Source organism: Portunus trituberculatus, chromosome 1 (genome assembly GCF_017591435.1).
Source record: "Portunus trituberculatus isolate SZX2019 chromosome 1, ASM1759143v1, whole genome shotgun sequence".
Classification (NCBI taxonomy): domain Eukaryota; kingdom Metazoa; phylum Arthropoda; class Malacostraca; order Decapoda; family Portunidae; genus Portunus; species Portunus trituberculatus.
In genome coordinates, this window is record NC_059255.1 from 4061799 (window position 1) to 4080418 (window position 18620).

The window sequence follows — 18620 nt, forward strand, 5'->3', positions numbered from 1 at the left end:
CCAGTGATGAGTTACATGAGTAATGTGTCGAGACGCTGGTCCATTTGTTCAGATAAACTAAGGAAAGGGGGGTGTATTTGATTAGGAATTTTCAGTAATGGCATTAGGTGCATTAGCTAATCAATCGCCAATCGTAGGACAGCAGTTCATCAGTGGTCAAAACACCCCATCTTATCTACAAACCCCATGGCAAATCGGGTCTTAAGTTGTGGTTATAGTGTCTTGGGTCATTAAGTGACGTTTTGAAACAAAAATTTTTGTTGCACTCAAAAGTTTAATTAAATCGTTAATTAGTCATTAATTAGAAGGCGTCTTAATTAGTAACCCCAGACATTTTTATGTCTTAAATTACATTTTTGTCCATTTGAGACACTGTGTCATCCATAACAGGTATAAAAATTGTTGCACTACCTCTTGGGTAGAACTCCATAATTGGGGTTCCCATGACCCTCAGGGGTCAAAACACCCATCTTATCTACAAACCCCAGGAAACATCGCGTCTTAAGTTGTGATTATAGTGTCTGGTGTCATTAAGTGATGTTTTGAAAAAAGAATTTTTGTTGCACTCAAAAGTTTAAATAAATCGTTAATTAGTCATTAATTAGTGCGTGTCTTAATTAATAACCCCAGGCATTTTCACGTCTTAAGTTGTGCCACTTTCTTTTTTGGGGTATTCTGAATGCAACAAACTTGAAATGGATGTTGCACTCAAAATTATGATTAAATGGGTCTGGGGGTCACATTTTGGGGACCCTCAGGGGCCAAACCCCAGGATTGTGCAACTTAAGATGCCCCATCCCTTCATCCAGATGCAAAGTACAATAGAATTACACCCTCAAACCTTTTGCACTCAATACTATGAATAAAAGTCAGCTAGCTCTCCAACTATCTCTCTCTCTCTCTCTCTCTCTCTCTCTCTCTCTCTCTCTCTCTCTCTCTCTCTCTTCAAATATATCAGTTTTCAAGGTGGAATAGAGCTCGTAGAAACATTAGTCCAATACAAATTCATGCAAGTCATAGAGAGGAAATGTATGGAATATTGTTTTGGTTTTCATAGACATCTGTAGTCGAAACTCAGATATAAGATATTTTAATTATTACTGGTTACGATTTCTAGACACACAACACATCTGCACATACACGCTGAGAGATGCTTTCTGTATATCCAAACATATAGGGCTCATATTTCCAGTTAACACACTGATAATCAAACAATGTCTTGAATGCATCTGAATTTTATTACTTTCACAAAATAGTTAAAAGCAAACTTTACGTATTGGTTTGAAATGAAAAATATGATATGCCAATTAGTATAGTCTTGATAATAAAAGTATGAAGTCTGGTCAAATCCTTTTCTGCCATGCCGTACACACAAACCCCACAAGGGTAGGAAAAACAATTCCTGTGTGTGTGCACTTGTTATTAGGGTCCGCTTGTACTTGATGTAGAGCTTGTACTTGATGATGTACTTGATGATGTACTTGATGATGTACTTGACGACGTACTTGATGATGTACTCGATGATGTACTTGACGACGTACTTGACGATGTACTTGACGATGTACTCGATGATGTACTTGACGACGTACTCGATGATGTACTTGACGATGTACTTGACGACGTACTTGACGATGTACTTGACGACGTACTTGACGATGTACTTGACGACGTACTCGATGATGTACTTGACGACGTACTTGACGACGTACTTGACGATGTACTTGACGACGTACTCGATGATGTACTCGATGATGTACTTGATGATGTACTCGATGATGTACTTGACGACGTACTTGATGATGTACTTGACGATGTACTTGACGACGTACTAGGTGATGTACTTGATGATGTACTTGACGATGTACTTGACGATGTACTAGGTGATGTACTTGACGATGTACTTGACGATGTACTTGACGATGTACTAGGTGATGTGCTTGTGCTCGAGGATGTACTGGTACTTGAAGATGTAGTTGTACTAGGTGATGTGCTTGTACTTGATGTCGAGCTTGTACTTGATGATGTGGTTGTACTTGGTGATGTGCTTGTACTTGATGTTGTGCTTGTTGTTCCTGTTGTGCTTGTAGATGATGTTGTGCTTGTACTTGATGTTGTGCTGGCTGTTCCTGTTGTAGTTGTTGCTCCTGATGCTGTCGTTGCTCCAGATGCTGTTGTAGCTCCAGATGCTGTTGTGGCTCCTGATGCTGTTGTGGCTCCTGATGCTGTTGTGGCTCCTGATGCTGTTGTGGCTCCTGATGCTGTTGTAGCTCCTGATGCTGTTGTGGCTCCTGATACTGTTGTGGCTCCCGACGCTGTCGTTGCTCCTGATGCTGTTGTGGCTCCTGATGCTGTTGTGGCTCCTGACGCTGTTGTTGCTCCTGATGCTGTTGTGGCTCCTGATGCTGTTGTGGCTCCCGACGCTGTCGTTGCTCCTGATGCTGTTGTGGCTCCTGATGCTGTTGTGGCTCCTGATGCTGTTGTGGCTCCTGACGCTGTCGTTGCTCCTGATGCTGTTGTGGCTCCTGATGCTGTTGTGGCTCCTGATGCTGTTGTGGCTCCCGACGCTGTCGTTGCTCCTGATGCTGTTGTAGCTCCCGATGCTGTTGTGGCTCCTGATGCTGTTGTGGCTCCTGATGCTGTGGTGCCTCCCGACGCTGTCGTTGCTCCTGATGCTGTTGTAGCTCCCGATGCTGTTGTGGCTCCTGATGCTGTTGTGGCTCCCGACGCTGTCGTTGCTCCTGATGCTGTTGTGGCTCCTGATGCTGTTGTAGCTCCCGATGCTGTTGTGGCTCCTGATGCTGTTGTGGCTCCTGATGCTGTGGTGCCTCCCGACGCTGTCGTTGCTCCTGATACTGTTGTTGCTCCCGACGCTGTCGTTGCTCCTGATGCTGTTGTGGCTCCTGATGCTGTTGTGGCTCCTGATGCTGTCGTTGCTCCTGATGCTGTTGTAGCTCCTGATGCTGTTGTGGCTCCTGATGCTGTCGTTGCTCCTGATGCTGTTGTGGCTCCCGACGCTGTTGTGGCTCCTGATGCTGTCGTTGCTCCTGATGCTGTTGTGGCTCCTGATGCTGTTGTGGCTCCCGACGCTGTCGTTGCTCCTGATGCTGTTGTGGCTCCCGACGCTGTTGTGGCTCCTGATGCTGTCGTTGCTCCTGATGCTGTTGTGGCTCCTGATGCTGTTGTGGCTCCCGACGCTGTCGTTGCTCCTGATGCTGTCGTTGCTCCTGATGCTGTTGTGGCTCCCGATGCTGTTGTGGCTCCTGATGCTGTTGTGGCTCCCGACGCTGTCGTTGCTCCTGATGCTGTTGTTGCTCCTGATGCTGTCGTTGCTCCTGATGCTGTCGTTGCTCCTGATGCTGTTGTTGCTCCTGATGCTGTTGTGGCTCCCGACGCTGTCGTTGCTCCTGATGCTGTCGTTACTCCCGATGCTGTTGTCGCTCCCGACACTGTCGTTGCTCCTGAAGCTGTTGTCGCTCCCGATGCTGTGGTTGCTCCTGATGGCGTTGTCGCTCCTGATGCTGTGGAGCCTCCTGATGGTGTTGCAGCTCCAGTGCCAGTTACCCCCGTTGCAGTTGGCAAAGATGCCGTTGCTCCAGTAGCGGGTGTTTGTGTTGATATTGTAGTGGACTCTGCATTAGCAATTGGAAAGACAGTATTAACATAAAGCAATTGATGTTCCTCATTTGAGACATGAAAAAACTTTTTTTTTATGCAAGAGGGAACAACTGCATGGCCACGGGCAAAAAAAAAAAAAAAAAAATAAATAAATAGAATAAAATAAAAATAAATAAATAAGATAAAATAAATAAATAAATAAATAAAAATAGAAATAATAAAAATAAAATAAAAAAGATCCACTTAGTTGCCAGTCCCCATAGAGGTCCAATAGAGCTAACTAAAAGAAAGGGATAAATGTCTTGAGACCCTCCCCCTCTTAAAGGAAGTTGGAAATACAGACACAAATAGAAAGTTCCAGAGTTTACCAGAGAAAGGTATGAATGATTAAGGGAGTTGGACAGAATAAGGGTGAGAGGAAGAAAAAAAAAACTTGTGCAGCAAGACTATAAGAGGAGGGGAGGCATGCAGTTAGCAAGATCAAAAGAGCTGTTGGCATGAAAATAGCAGTAGAAGACAGCAAGAGATGCAACATTCCAACAGTGAAAAAGAGGCTGAAGAAAGTCAGTCAGAGGAGGCAAATTGATGAGACGAAAAGCTTTTGATTCCACCCTATCTAAAAGAACAATGTGCATGAAATCTCCCTATACATGTAAAGAGTACTCCATACAAGGACGGATAAGGCTCTTTTACAGAGTTAGTAGTTGGAGGGGCGAGAAAAAACTGGTGGAGACACCTCAAAACACCTAACTTCATAGAAACTGTTTTAGCAGGAGATGAAATGTGAAGTTTCCAGTTTAGATTATTGGTAAAGGATAGACCGAGGATATTCAATGTAGAAGATAGGGATAACTGAGTGTCATTGAGGAAGAGGGGATAGTTGTCTGGAGGGTTGTTTTGAGTTGTTAAATGTAGGAATTTAGTTTTTTGGGCATTGAGCACTACAAAGTTTTCTCTGGCCCAATCAGAAATCTTAGAAAGAACAGAAGTCAGGCGTTCTGTGACGTCCCTGCATGATCTGTTAACTTCCTGAAGGGTTGGTCGTCTCTGAAAAGACATGGAAAGATGTAGGGTGGTATCATCAGTGTAAGAGTGAATAGGGCAAGAAGTTTGGTTAAAAAGATCATTAAGGAAGAATAGAAAGAGAGTGGGTGACAGGACAGAACCCTGAGAAACACCACTGTTAATAGATTTAGGAGAAGAACAGTGGCCGTCTACCACAGCAGTGATAGAACAGTTGGAGAGGAAACTTGAGATAAAGTTGCAGAGAGGATAGAAACTGTAGAAGGGTAGTTTTGAGATCATAACTTTGTGCCGAACTCTATCAAAGGCTTTTGATATGTCTAAAGCAACAGCAAAAGTTTCACTGAAATCTCTAAAAGAGGATGACCAAGACTCAGTAAGGAAAGCCAGAAGATCATCAGTAAAATGGCCCTGATGGAAGCCATACTGGTGATCAGATACAAGATTGAGAAGTGACACATGCTTAAGAATCTTCCGATTGAGGATAGATTCAGAAGCTTTAGACAAGCAAGAGATTAAAGCAAGAAGACAGTTGTCTGAGGGATTAGAACGGTCACCCTTTTTAACAACAGGTTGAATGCAGGCAAACTTCCAGCAAGAAAGAAAGGTAGAAGTCGATAGACAGAGTTGGAAGAATTTGGCCAGGCAAGGTGCAAGCACGGAGACAGTTTTTGAGAACAATAGAGGGACCCCATAAGTTCCATTAGCCTTCCGAGGGTTTAGGCCAGTGAGGACAAAGAAAACATCATTATAAAGAATCTTGACGAGTACAAAGAAATGCTGAGAGATATGGGAAATTATTTAGAGAAATATTAGCAGAGAGTAGGAATGTAACTTCAATTGCAAGGAGGTATGCTAGGAAAACTGGATTACACAAGGAGAAGAGTCATGAGGATGTACGCTAATGAACCTAATAATGATTAACACTATGACACAGTGGATTAGAGAAACTACTAGAGTTGGAGGAAATGAGGAGGCATCGAGGCTGAACTTATTACTTACAAAAGAGATTGACATCATTGAAGAAGTAAATGATTAGTGCCCTCTAGGTAAGAGCGACCATCTATTAATTGAATTTAGGCTGGGCAGTGACTTAACAGGAAACCGCAATGAACGTCATAAGAATGGAAAGTATAATTACAGAAAGGCAAACTTCATAAAGTTGAGGGAATACTTTGCAGAAGTTCAGTGGAACCAACTATACACAGCAAATAATGCATAGGGAAATTGGGATATATTTATGAACATTTATAATGAAGGAATCAGCAGATATTGTATATTCCTAAAATGAAAACCGATGAGGGGGAGAAGAAGGAAGACTGGTATAACACAAGATGTAAATTAGCAAAAGTGAAAAAGGAAGCAGCATGGAATAGATAGAGAAAAAGAAAGACGTAAGAATTAGGAAGAATTTAAGGCAGTAAGAAACGAACATGTCCAAACCCTAAGAGAGGAACAAAGGAACTATGACAAAGATATAGTTGATAAATGCAAAAATTAGTCAAAACTCTTTATAGATATGTGAACGAAAAAAAAAAAAAAAGATTAAAAGTTAATTAGTACATACTATGAGGATGCAAGTTCACAGGGAGAATTAATGAACATGTGGTTTCAGTCTGTATTCACCAAAGAAAACAAATTTGAAGGAGCAAGATTGAATCACGAGGACAAGATAATGAGGGAGATTCATGTAGATGTCAAAGAAATCAAGATAATCATGAAAACATTGGATGGTAATAATGGTCAAGGACCAGATGGGGTGTCAAATTGGATACTGAGGGAATGTAATGAACAACTGGCAGAGACATTACGTAACATCATAGTATGTTCTTTTAAGGAAGGAAAAGTCCCTCTAGACTGGAAAAGGGCCAATATTGTACCAATTTTCAAGGGAGGTAATAAAGAACCACTGAATTACAAACCAGTGTCCCTAACAAGCGTGGTTGCAAAAATAGCTGAAAAAATTGTTAAAGGCACGTAGGTGGATGGAACAGCTAGACGAGTCCCATACATTGACTGGACGACAATTTGGTTTCAGAAACGGAAGATCTTGTGTCACAAACTTATTAAGTTTGTACAGTAGAGCAATAGATATAATTCAGGAGAGGGATAGGTGGGCAGACTGTCTACGTGGATCAAAAGAGGCATTTGATAAAGTACCAGATCAGAGATTGCTATTGAAAATTGAAAATATAGATAGTTTACAGGAAAAAGTATTGGACTGGATAGCAGACTTCTTCAAAGACATAGAAATGAGAACAGTGATAAAGGGTGAAGAATCACAATGGTGTAGAGTTATATGTGGAGTTCCACAGGGAACAGTCCTGGCCCCAGTAATGTTCATAGTGTATGTTAATGATATGGTAGACGAGGTGGACAGTTATATAAGCTTATTGCTAAGTTTCTGAAACGAGTGGAATATGACATGGATTGTGAAATGTTACAGAAAGACTTGAATAAAATACATGAGTGGGGCAAAAGTTGAGAAATGGAGTTTAATGCAGAAAAAGTACAAAGAGGTGGAACCAGGGAAAATAAAAGAAGACAAAGAAGCTCTTCTTACACTATGGGGGCACCAAAAATTCAGAAAACCAAAGAAGAAAAAGACCTGGGTATTACAATATACGATAATTTATCACCGGAAAAACACGTAAACAATATAGTTGGTGAAACACATGAGCTACTAAGAAAGATAAAATCCCCGGGGATTTACCTTATAGATGAAGAGATGATGAAAAAAACTAATAGAATATATGATCAGACCTAAACTAGAATATGCTGCACTCATATGGTCACCACATAATAAAAAAGATATAAGGAAGATAGAATTCAACGAGCCGCAACCAAATTGGTCCCAGGTTTGAGAAACCTAACGTATGAAATCAGATTAAAGAAATTAAAACTTCCAACATTGCAACAGAGAAGAGAAAGAGGAGACCTAATTGCTATATACAGGGCATGGAAGGGAATTAACACAATTGACAAAGAAGACCTATTGGTGTGAGACTCAAGAGATACAAAGGGACAAGGCATGAAATTGAAAAAAGACGACATGTAGAAGAGACACTAAGAAATATAACTTCTCAAATATAAGGATAATAATATGGAACAATTTTGATGAAAGAATGGTTCAAGCAAGAAATTTTCATGAGTTTAAGGCTAAACTGGACGACTACAGATATGGAGACAGGACAGCACTAGCATAGCTCTTCTATTAAGCACAATTAAATAAACACACACACACACACACACACACACACACACACACACACACACACACACACACACACACACACACACACACACACACACTAATACTTACTCTTGCAACAAACATTAGAGGCATCTTTACATATTCCCTTGTAGTAAGTTTTCTTGCATTTTTTCTTACTCTTGCAACTTCCATTAATATTTGTGCAGCGTTTGTTTTTTCGTGCTGAGAGAGAGAGAGAGAGAGAGAGAGAGAGAGAGAGATTAGTTTTGGTAGTACTTTAGGTATGCTTTTCTTAGCTTTATCGTTATAATGGTCAATATCCAATACTACTACTACTACTACTACTACTACTACTACTACTACTACTACTACTACTACTCACATACACAATACTTACTTATGCAACACACTTTTTTTCCATTGCAGACATCACTGTAGAAGTATTGGTTGGATTTTTTGCATTTGTTTTTCTTCTTGCATTTTCCACTGAGTGCGACACAAACCTTCTTGTCGGGGAGAGTTGCAGCTGAAGAGAGAGAGAGAGAGAGAGAGAGAGAGAGAGAGAGAGAGAGAGTTAGTACACATATCTAAGTTAATGTGGTTGTATGGACTGTTGATTAGTGAAGATGGTAGATGAATTTCAGATTAACTCAGTACACACACACACACACACGCTGTCCTGAGAGAAGAATATGCCAGTCGAAGCACAAAATCGCATAGTAAGAAACTGAGGAAGGGAAGATGTCTATGTGATAATAAAAAGTATAGTTTCCCTCAAAGATGTGTTGAGACGTGGAACAGTTTGAATGAAGAAGTAGTATCTGCAACGAGTGTACACAGTTTTAAGGAAAGATTGGATAAGTGTAGATATGGAGACGGGGCCACACCAGCATAAAACCCAGGCCCCGTAAAACTACAACTAGGTAGGTAAATACACACACACTTACTCTTTACGCAGCATGTCTTTTCCTTAGGGCATAGCGATAAAAGAGAGAGTTCGGTTTTCTTGCATTTTTTCTTCCGACATTTTCCATCGATGGCTATACAATCCTTCTTAGCGCGTGCTGTGTGTGTGAGAGAGAGAGAGAGAGTTGGTATATAGTTACTTATAGGACTTTTGATTCATTTAGTCTCATTATCTATTATTTATGCATTCCTACTATTACTTCATTTTACTATTGATGCTGCTGTCACTACTACTGCTGTTACTGCTTTTCTTAACCCCTTCAGTACCATGACTCATTTCCGTATTCATTCTGCGTACTATTTGGTGATTTTATAAAGCTTCAGAAACCTGTGTGGATTGAAATAGTGAAGACTGGCCATTAATCTTCTGACCTCCATAGACTCTTCCTAATGTCAGAAAATGGTCTAATCGTACACTAATCGCAAGATAAAAATGTGTCCCTGTATTGAAGGGGTTAAAATAGTGAAGACTGTGGCCATTAATCTGCTGACCTCCATAAACCCTTCCTAATGTCAAAAATGGTTTAATCGTACACTAATCTTAAGGTAAAAAATGTGTCCCGGTATTGAAGGGGTTAAAATAGTGAAGACTGTGGCCATTAATCTTGTGACTTCCATAGATCCTTCCTAATGTCAAAAAATGGTCTAGTCATACACTAATCTCAAGATAAAAATTGTGTCCCAGTACTGAAGGGGTTAAAATAGTGAAGACTGGTCATTAATCTTCTGACCTCCATAGACTCTTCCTAATGTCAGAAAATGGTCTAATGGTACACTAATCTCAAGATAAAAATGTGTCCTGGTATTGAAGGGGTTAAAATAGTGAAGACTGTGGCCATTAATCTTGTGACCTCCATAGACCCTAATGTCAAAAAAATGGTCTAATCGTACACCAATCTCAAGGTAAAAATGTGTCCTGGTATTGAAGGGGTTAAAATAGTGAAGACTGTGGCCATTAATCTTGTGACCTCCATAGACTCTTCCTAATGTCAAAAAATGATCTAATGGTACACTAATCTCAAGGTAAAACATGTGTCCCAGTACTGAAGGGGTTAATACTACAACCGGTAACACTACAATGGTATCAATACGTACAGTCATTTGTTCCTGTTTTAACCTTCCTGCTCTTCTTGGTTGCTGCCTGTGTTTTTTTAATTTTCCTTTTCATACCGTTTTGTTTCGCTTTTGATTACCCTTCATTTTCTTAAGTTTTCTTATTTTCTTTACTGGTTTGTTTTTGTTTTCCTTTGGCTCGTTTTCTTCTTGTGTCGTCTTTCCAGTTTTCTTCTTCCTTTTGGCGTTTTTGCTAGCTTTTCTTCCCGCATTTTTCATATTTTTTTTCATTGCTTTCTTCATTTTCTTTGTGGCTTGTTTTTTTGTCCCCTTTTTGCGTTTCTTCATGGTTTTCTTTCCTTTTCTCTTCTTTTTGCCGTTCGTATTGTTCTTGCCTTTCTTTGTTTTTCTTGATTCTTTTCTTCGCTTCTTTTTTCCTTTCCTTTTCTCTTTGCTGATTTTAGTTCCTTTATTTTTCTTTATTTTTCTTCGTTTGTCTGTTTTACCTGTTTTCCTTTTTGGTTGGGTTGGATCTTTTTCGCCTTTTTTGATTTTCATCTTTTTCATAATTTTCTTTTTGTCATTTTTGTTTTTGTTTGATTTCTTTTGACTTGCTTTCTTTTTCTTGCTTTTATTGATTATCCCCTTTTGACTCTTCTTGCTACTCTTTTTGCGCTTCTTCCCATCATTTTTCTTCTTTGCCATATCTTTCTTTTTCTTATTATCCTTCTTTTCGTTTTCTTTTACTGTTTGCGACGCCGCTCTCTTATACCTTTCGTTGATAGTAGGATTTTCTGTGGAGAGAGAGAGAGAGAGAGAGAGAGAGAGAGAGAGAATGTTAATTTGTATATACGACAATCAATAATGACAGAAACATCAGAAATTAGGGAAGCTGCAGGAAGCCATCAGGTCTACACGTGGCAGTCCTTATATGCAGCATACCTACCTATTTCCACGTATTATCTCTATCCATATACGAGTACATTATTTGTCTAATCTTTTAAAAGTTTCTTATTGACTTAGCACTAACAACCTGACCACGGCACAAAGATCCCCAATATGATAGTGCAAACAGATGATTGTTTTGGTTTTAGTTCCGAAATCTACATGTGTTTCACTGTGCTTCTTTACTCCTTGTCTGGGGTTCGCTCCTCGGCAAAAGCGCCTCTCAGACCAGTTTCCAAAGAGGGCGTGACGCATTGTGTATTTACCACAGCAGTCTTGGCTACCGGGGCAGGGGAGACGTGGGGACGGGAAAGGTTGTGTGCAGATGCCCTTCGCCATACACACTCCTGTTGATTCCCCATCGCCACATTCAACCTGTAAAGGAAGGGACGAGGGTAGTAAGCATAGATAATGATAAATTCAGAATCAGTGCAGCCAGCCAGTAGCGGGAGTCCGTTCATTATAACCTATGCCTCTGTCCACTTGTTTTCCCTGCCTGTACATTTGTCTGATCTTTTCCTGAAATTTTGATCTAACGACCTGATATCTTGAGTCTTTTTTCAGTTTTCTAATATATATTTTTATAAACCTATTTTTTTCTGACCTTTCCTACTCAACATTCCTTTTGACTTTGCACTAACCGCGTATTTCAGTTACCTAAAACCTTATTTGAGAATCTCTTCCTGCCTTGACTTGTGAAATCTTTCCGTGAAACATCCTATTGACTTTGCACAGACGATAAACGTATCTGATATTCTCTCTTCATTGGTTGTACTGTTCCATTCATCTAACACTTCACTAAGGAACTGTTGTTGATTTCTTATGTAGATAACCTTAGCAAACACTGAACACTCAGCTTACATACCAGGTTTGCATTGTGTTCCTTCGGTGATGCCGTTGCGAGGTGCTGTGCCGCAGCTAACACCACTACCACCACCACCACCAGCCTAGAGTGGTGGTCCAGGAAGAAGCCCATGGTGAGCGTTGCCTCGTGGATGACGTCTCCTACACATGCTGTTGTATATATAGGGAATAGTGCCTCACTCCCATTCTGGCCACCCCCTCTCATCTTCCCTTCTCTTTCTTCCCCCCTGATCTTTTTTTTTTATTCTTCCTTTGTTATCTTTTGTCTCTCCCCCCATGGTCATATCTTCCTTTTTTATCTGTTTTTCTCTCTCCCCTTCACCGTTTTCTCCCTCGCTCACCTCAATGTTTCTTTCATATTTCCCTCCCTCCCGCTTTCTGTGTAGACACCTGCGTTCTCTTGGACAAAAGGATCGACGAAGGAATGGATAGAAAAGAATTGATTGAAATGTGAGGGGGAAGGGAAAGGGACAAGACCATACTGTTGTTAGCCATTCGCACCTGTTGTAATGTACACCTGATCGACTAACATACCTGCGCAAACTTACACACACAATGCATTCACAAATTACTTCTTTTACTGCTTGTATGTAGGGCACAAGGAAAGAACATTACGACACACAAGAGAATAATAGTGATATAGAACGTGTGTGTGTGTGTGTGTGTGTGTGTGTGTGTGTGTGTGTGTGTGTGTGTGTGTGTGTGTGTGTGTGTGTGTGTGTGTGTGTGTGTGTGTGTGTGAGAGAGAGGTCAAAATAAACTGTAAACTTGCTCCAAGACATTTTATTAATTTTGAGAAACCATAGCAGTCAAATGATGTCTTCTTGCACCACAATATTTTAACAAACTTGAAGGGAAGCCACATGTATTGATGGCTTAAAAATTCCCTACATATCTCGTACATATTGCAGCAAATAGTCCTCATATTCTAATCATGGTAATAAAAAGATAATTGTTCTTGTTTTTGTCACTGGTCTATGGTGGAGGTAGTGGTGCCTGTGCCGCTGTTGTTGTTCCCTTTTATGAAGTAAGGATCCTGATTTTATCCGCGGTGTAGGGCGGGTAGCGAGCACTGGGTAGGGAGAAAAGAACAAGATTAGATTTGTCGCTTATGTGGTCATGTAGTGATTTAGTGACCTTTGTCCTTCATCACCACAATCACCACTATCTACTCATCCTTCATATCACCACCACAACCTCCTCCTCCTTTTTGTACTTACACTGACACACACACACACACACACACACACACACACACACACACACACACACACACACACACACACACACACACACACCTCTTACTAATGTACCATTTCCTAAAAGCCCCAATCACTCATGGGCGAGATAAGATTTCACTCAATCAGCATTTTCTCCATTATCTAGGGAATATGTCCGTGCCTCATCAATAACGTGTCTTACCTTAGCATCATCTCTTGGGTTTGGTCGTATTCTCGCAGCAGCACAGGCTTGATATGCGTGAAAGTGTAGAAGGTCTGGTCCCCGTGATAGGCGCCCATGCCACTGTACCCCACACCACCGAAGGGAAGGTTGGGGTCTGTTGGGTTGTATAGTGTGGGTTAATAGAGGGAGGCACGGAGAGGAGAGGGAGGGACGGTTAGTGATATAAGAGGATATTGTAGTTATTATACACACACACACACACACACACACACACACACACACACACACACACACCGCGTAGTGTAGTGGTTAGCACGCTCGACTCACAATCGAGAGGGCCGGGTTCGAGTCCCGGTAAGCGGCGAGGCAAATGGGCTTGGCTGTTAATATGTGGGGTGTGTTCACCTAGCAGTAAATAGGTACGGGATGTAACTGGAGGGGTTGTGGCCTCGCTTTCCCGGTGTGTGGAGTGTGTTGTGGTCTCAGTCCTACCCGAAGATCGGTCTATGAGCTCTGAGCTCGCTCCGTAATGGGGAAGACTGGCTGGCTGACCAACAGGCGACCGAGGTGAATTACACACACACACACACACACACACACACACACACACTACCTGCTTCTATATTTCCATCTTCCTACGACTTGACTTCTTTAAAGAGGGAGATTTCAAGACATTTGTCCCTTTCTTTCTTTCGGCTGACTCTAACCTGCAGGGGGACTGGCAATTCAGTAGGCTCTTTTTTATTTTTTATTTTTTTTGTCCTTAGCCAATTTCCCTTCTTACCATAAAAAAAAAAAAAAAAACACTCACTGGCTGCGTGGTGAAGAGTGTCGTTGACCGTGACACCCCCGCAGGAAACCCTCTCCAGGAATTTGTCCACGTCTGCCTTGTTATTGCTGAAGACGTACATGGCAAGTGGCTTCTCTCTGTTGGGGGGAAGAGTTGTGTTTGGTCTTACAGGAAGGTGTAAGGCAACAGTAGGCCTATGAAGTATGGAGAAAGAGAGAGAGAGAGAGAGAGAGAGATGTACGTAGCTATCTGCCCAATAAATCTGCATAAATGTTTCAAGAGGAAATAAAACGTGATGCTTTGTTTTTAAAGTAAGGAAAAGGAGATTCTTGTTGAAGGTTAAGAAATTAGTAACACCTGTCCTTCTGTCCCCCCCTCCCTCTCTCTCTCTCTCTTTGAATATGGAGAGTAATGCATAATACATTAGAAGAAGTACTGCAAGATTAAATAAGATGGAATAGAAGCTACCCAGTACATTACCCCATTGATAGTTATGTTCGAGTAGCAGCAGAACGTGGAAGAGATCTCGGGTGTTGGCTGGGTCACCATGATAACAAGAATGCTCTCTCCTCCTCCTCCTCCTCCTCCTCCTCCTCCTCCTCCTCCTCCTCCTCCTCCTCCTCCTCCTCCTCCTTCTATTACGACTACTATCCTTATCACACTTCTCCTCCTCCTCCTCCTCCTCCTCCTCCATCTCCTTCTATTACGACTACTATCCTTATCACACTCCTCCTCCTCCTCCTCCTCCTCCTCCTCCTCCTCCTCCTCCTCCTCCTTCTATTACGACTTCTATCCTTATCACACTCCTCCTCCTCCTCCTCCTCCTCCTCCTCCTCCTCCTCCTCCTCCTCCTCCTCCTCCTCCTCCTCCTCCTATTACGACTAGTATCCTTATCACACTCAAATATGTATTTTTGCTTTTCCTACTCTCAGTTATTAGTATTGTGTCCTTTCATTTTGTGAAGTGCGTTACTTCCTGTTCTCTCTTTCCCCAGTACATTCGGTTAAATAGTAGAAAATAAGCAAATAGATCTATGAAAATACAAGTATAGAAAAAAAAGCTGAAATTCAGTCTCACCCCTTGTTGATAAAAGTAATCGCTTCATCAGGGGTGTTGACGTTGAAGATAGGCAAGATAGGACCAAACACCTCATCCCTCATGACCCCGCTATTTTCCTTGACATCCACCAGCACCGTAGGTTCCACCCACTTGCTGGCCTTGTCATAGCGCCCCCCAATCACCACCTTGCCGTCCTTCAGGTAGTTAACCAGACGACTGTGGGGAGGAAGGAGATACAAGAGTAGTTAAGGTTATAAAGTGTTCTCTTGGATGAATTACATGTAGAAGAATCGTAGTTGATGAATTGAGTATGTTCACTTCAGAATGAGGGAATGAAACTGATACGAGAATGAAGGAGTAAACAAGCCGTGACTCCAATACTCACTCGACATGTCTCTCGGCAACAATCCTACACAGATAAGGGGACTTCTTGATATCCTCTCCGTACCACTCCTTCAACACCTCCTTAGCCTTGTTGATGAAGGCGTCCTGTACCGCTTTAGGGCACAGGATATAGTCAGGAGCGATGCACGTCTGGCCGAGGTTAAACATTTTGCCCCACAGGATGCGACGCACAGCCATCTCCAGGTCTGCTGTTGCGTCCACGTAGCAAGGGCTGAGGGTGCGGGAGAGAACACACGAGAGTTGAAAAGATAGAAAATGTGCGAGAATAAGGCTTGAAAAGTATTACAAGAAATGAGTGAAAGTCAGAAAAAGGAGAAAAAAAAACATAACTGAAAAAAATACGAGAATAGGTGTTTGAGAAGTGTTAAAGGAATAGTTGAAAGTCTGAGAGAATATAGGAGAGAGAAAAAAAAAAACTGGTTGAAAAAGGGCTGATGAAAATAAGGAGAACAGAGAAGAGCTAGAAAACGTAAGAAAAGCGGTGCAAGTATATAAAAGAGTATGGAAGAGCTTAACTGAATAAATAAACCAATAAAGAAGTTAGTCAAGTTGGAGAAGATCTGAAACCTAATCAAACCCTTTACTGGACACAACAATCCTCACTCACCACTTGCCCCCGAGCTCCAGGGTGGTGGGGGTGAGGTACTTGTTAGCCGCCTCCCTCACTATCCTGCCCACAGTGGTCGACCCCGTGTAGAAGACATAGTCAAACCTCTCTTTCAGCAGCTCCGTGGTCTCTGGAATGCCACCCAGCACCACACGGTAACAATCCTGTGTGGGACCAGAATTTTTCTCTTAAGATTGAACAGTTAACCCCTTCAATACTAGGACACGTTTTTACCTAAGATTTATGTACGATTAGACCATTTTATTGACATTAGGAAGAATCTGTGGAGTTCAGAAGATTAATGGCCACAGTTTTCACTATTTTAATTCCCCACTCAAGTTTCTGAAGCTGTATAAAATCGACAAATAGTAAGCAGAATGAATATGGGAACGTGTCATGGTTCTGAAGGGGTTAAAAGATAAGTATTAGTTTTAGAGGTCGTAAAGTAAAATGTTTCTGTGATATTTTTTCTAGGAGTTGAAATGACAAGACTTAATTTTGGGGTTTGTGTGGTAGAATTTCCTGGTTTCATTGGTAGACTATCAGTATTTTATGTCTGGGTGTTATTTTAGACATTAAGAAATTGCCTATTAAAGTTTTAGGATTTTGTAGTAGCTGAATAGGTGGAGTGATCGAGTTTTGCGATTAAATTTTAGTCACCGAGGGATATAATAAGGATAATCATAGTAGCACCTTATCTAAATACTGCGGTAGGTATTTGGCGATGGCATTGGCAGTTGCAGGGGACACTTCTGAGGGCTTAATGATGACAGTGTTACCCGCAGCAATGGCACCTGTAAGAGGGAAGGAGATATTTTGATTTTTGAGTTGTGTATGTATGTGTGTTTACTTGTGTGTATCTATTCGTATTTCACACACGCATACACGCTCACACACACGTACTCTCTTTTTATCTCTCTCTCTCTCATTCCCATTGACTTCTTAACCTTATCTTACCATCCTGCTGAGTGCAATAAAAAAACTTGATACCTGATTCCACACCCACTTCTCCGGATAGACACAAATACAGACATACACACAAACTGACAGCAGTGTTTAAATGTACTCATAAACAGGGAAACAATTAACAATAACAAAACAACACAATTAATACCCATATTCGGAAACGCCTTCCTCTCTCACTATGACTATTTTCAACACTACGGAAACAACTAGCCGGGTTTCAAGACGGTTTCTCCTTTTAATAAACTAGAAATCTTGTCAGTCTATCACTAATACCATGAAAATACTCCTAAAAACGAGTATCTTCAACAAGAGCCTTTGGAAAACAGTGATGGTGAGAGAGCGAAGCGTTTCAGAATACAGGCCTAAGAGTCACGTACCAGCAGCAGGAATGAGAGACAGCTGCAGGGGGTAGTTCCATGCACCCATCACGAGAACTACACCATAGGGCTCCCTTACCAACAACGACTTGTCCCCGGGCAATACAGACTTAACCTCCTCCGTCTTAGCCAGTCTGTCCAGGTTCTCCAGTAAGAAGTCGACGTCCTTAAGAGCAAAGTCAACCTCGAAGATTACCGCCTCGAGTTGGGGCTGTGAAGGGGAAGAGTGTTAGGGTGGTGGAGTTTTGGGACCTAGAAATGAGTTAGGCTGTGGATAGGAAGCAGAGTAGTGGAGTTTTAGGGACTAGAAGTGAATTGAGGCTATGGAGAGGAAGAGTGGTGGGTGGTGGAGTTTTAGGGATGACTAGAGGTGAACTGAGGCTGGGGATGGAGTTTTAGGGACAACTAGAGATGGAGGGAAGAGTGTTAAGGCGTATTGGTGGACTTTTAAGGTGTGGGAAAGCCTAACAGGTGGAGTTGGAGTTTTGAATTGAAAAGTCTTGTGGAACGAAAATACAAAATATGGAGGTATCAGTAGCAGAGGCAAAGTTTTATGATTTTCTTCTGTCCTTACAATTCTTTCGTTTCTTTTTCTCCTATTTCTCTTTGTTTTACCCTTTATAGCACTGTGTTCATTCATTCATCTTACCTTATTCAGATCAGAAACAAGGGCCTTTAGAAATTCATCCTTGTGATTGATCAGCATCTTCTTGTATTGCTGCAGCTGCTGACGGCGGAAAGCGATGGGCCGCGTCCTGCCCTCAGCATAGACCTTCCTGGCGCCCTCCACCACCTGTTGGGGAGATGTGGGTGAGGATGTGCTGATAAAATGACGGTGCACTAAAAGCGGGATGCGAACAGGAGAAAAGCGAAGGATGAGATTATTTTCACTTACTACTACTACTACTACTACTACTATTACTACTATAATAGTACACCACCACCACTACTACTACTACTACTACTACTACTACTACTACTACTGTTATTGCTGTTACTACTACTACTACTACTATTGCTACTGCTACTACTACGACACACAACCTCGAATTTCACCAAAGAAAAAGGAGATAATGTGTAAGACTTATGTAAAGTGCACAATTACAAGAAAAAAAAACAATGGTACAATGAAAGAGCGGCTTGCAATCACAATCCCTCAAGGTACAAGAAATTGAAGCTTAAATAGATAAACACTGCACACATTCCTTACTTCTTTATAGGACGGAGCCATGACTGCTAAGGATTACTCGCACGAAAGGCCTAGGGAGAACAAGCGGGCATGAAGACAGTGACCCTCCTTATATAGCCAATAGTGGGGTGATAAAGGAGGGT

General features: G+C 41.6%; 2 protein-coding genes and 1 long non-coding RNA gene across 3 annotated transcripts; all 3 read right to left on the reverse strand.

Annotated features, from left to right (window-relative positions):
• Positions 1–407: 407 nt before the first annotated feature.
• On the reverse strand, positions 408–8813 carry LOC123501101 (GATA zinc finger domain-containing protein 14-like). Its single transcript, XM_045249716.1, has 6 exons — positions 8800–8813; positions 1998–3629; positions 1956–1960; positions 1914–1924; positions 1417–1828; positions 408–475 (listed from the first exon to the last, which is right to left on the reverse strand). Exons 1-6 carry the CDS (start codon positions 8811–8813, stop codon positions 408–410), a joined length of 2142 nt encoding a protein of 713 aa, XP_045105651.1.
• Positions 8814–10460: 1647 nt separating this feature from the next.
• Positions 10461–11824, reverse strand: LOC123510490. Its single transcript, XR_006676521.1, has 3 exons — positions 11682–11824; positions 11083–11191; positions 10461–10665 (listed from the first exon to the last, which is right to left on the reverse strand). It is a non-coding gene; the product is annotated as an uncharacterized LOC123510490 (long non-coding RNA).
• Positions 11825–12448: 624 nt separating this feature from the next.
• Positions 12449–18620, reverse strand: LOC123510385 (aldehyde dehydrogenase family 3 member A2-like). Its single transcript, XM_045265548.1, has 10 exons — positions 18499–18620; positions 17938–18081; positions 17289–17499; positions 16639–16739; positions 15946–16109; positions 15319–15549; positions 14952–15149; positions 13896–14011; positions 13103–13238; positions 12449–12752 (listed from the first exon to the last, which is right to left on the reverse strand). Exons 1-10 carry the CDS (start codon positions 18517–18519, stop codon positions 12701–12703), a joined length of 1374 nt encoding a protein of 457 aa, XP_045121483.1. The 5' UTR covers positions 18520–18620; the 3' UTR covers positions 12449–12700.

Excerpts from the sequence above, each read along its gene's own strand:
- LOC123501101 (XM_045249716.1), bottom strand. Across the intron at positions 476-1,416 it reads CAAGCGGACCCTAATAACAA|ATAAGATGGGTGTTTTGACC; the intron begins GTGCACACACAC and ends TGGGGTTTGTAG.
- LOC123510385 (XM_045265548.1), bottom strand. The coding sequence starts at position 18,519 with ATGGCTCCGTCCTATAAAGAA. Across the intron at positions 15,550-15,945 it reads CTGGAGCTCGGGGGCAAGTG|CCCTTGCTACGTGGACGCAA; the intron begins GTGAGTGAGGAT and ends CCGCACCCTCAG. Across the intron at positions 14,012-14,951 it reads ATTACTTTTATCAACAAGGG|AGAGAAGCCACTTGCCATGT; the intron begins GTGAGACTGAAT and ends TCCCCCCAACAG.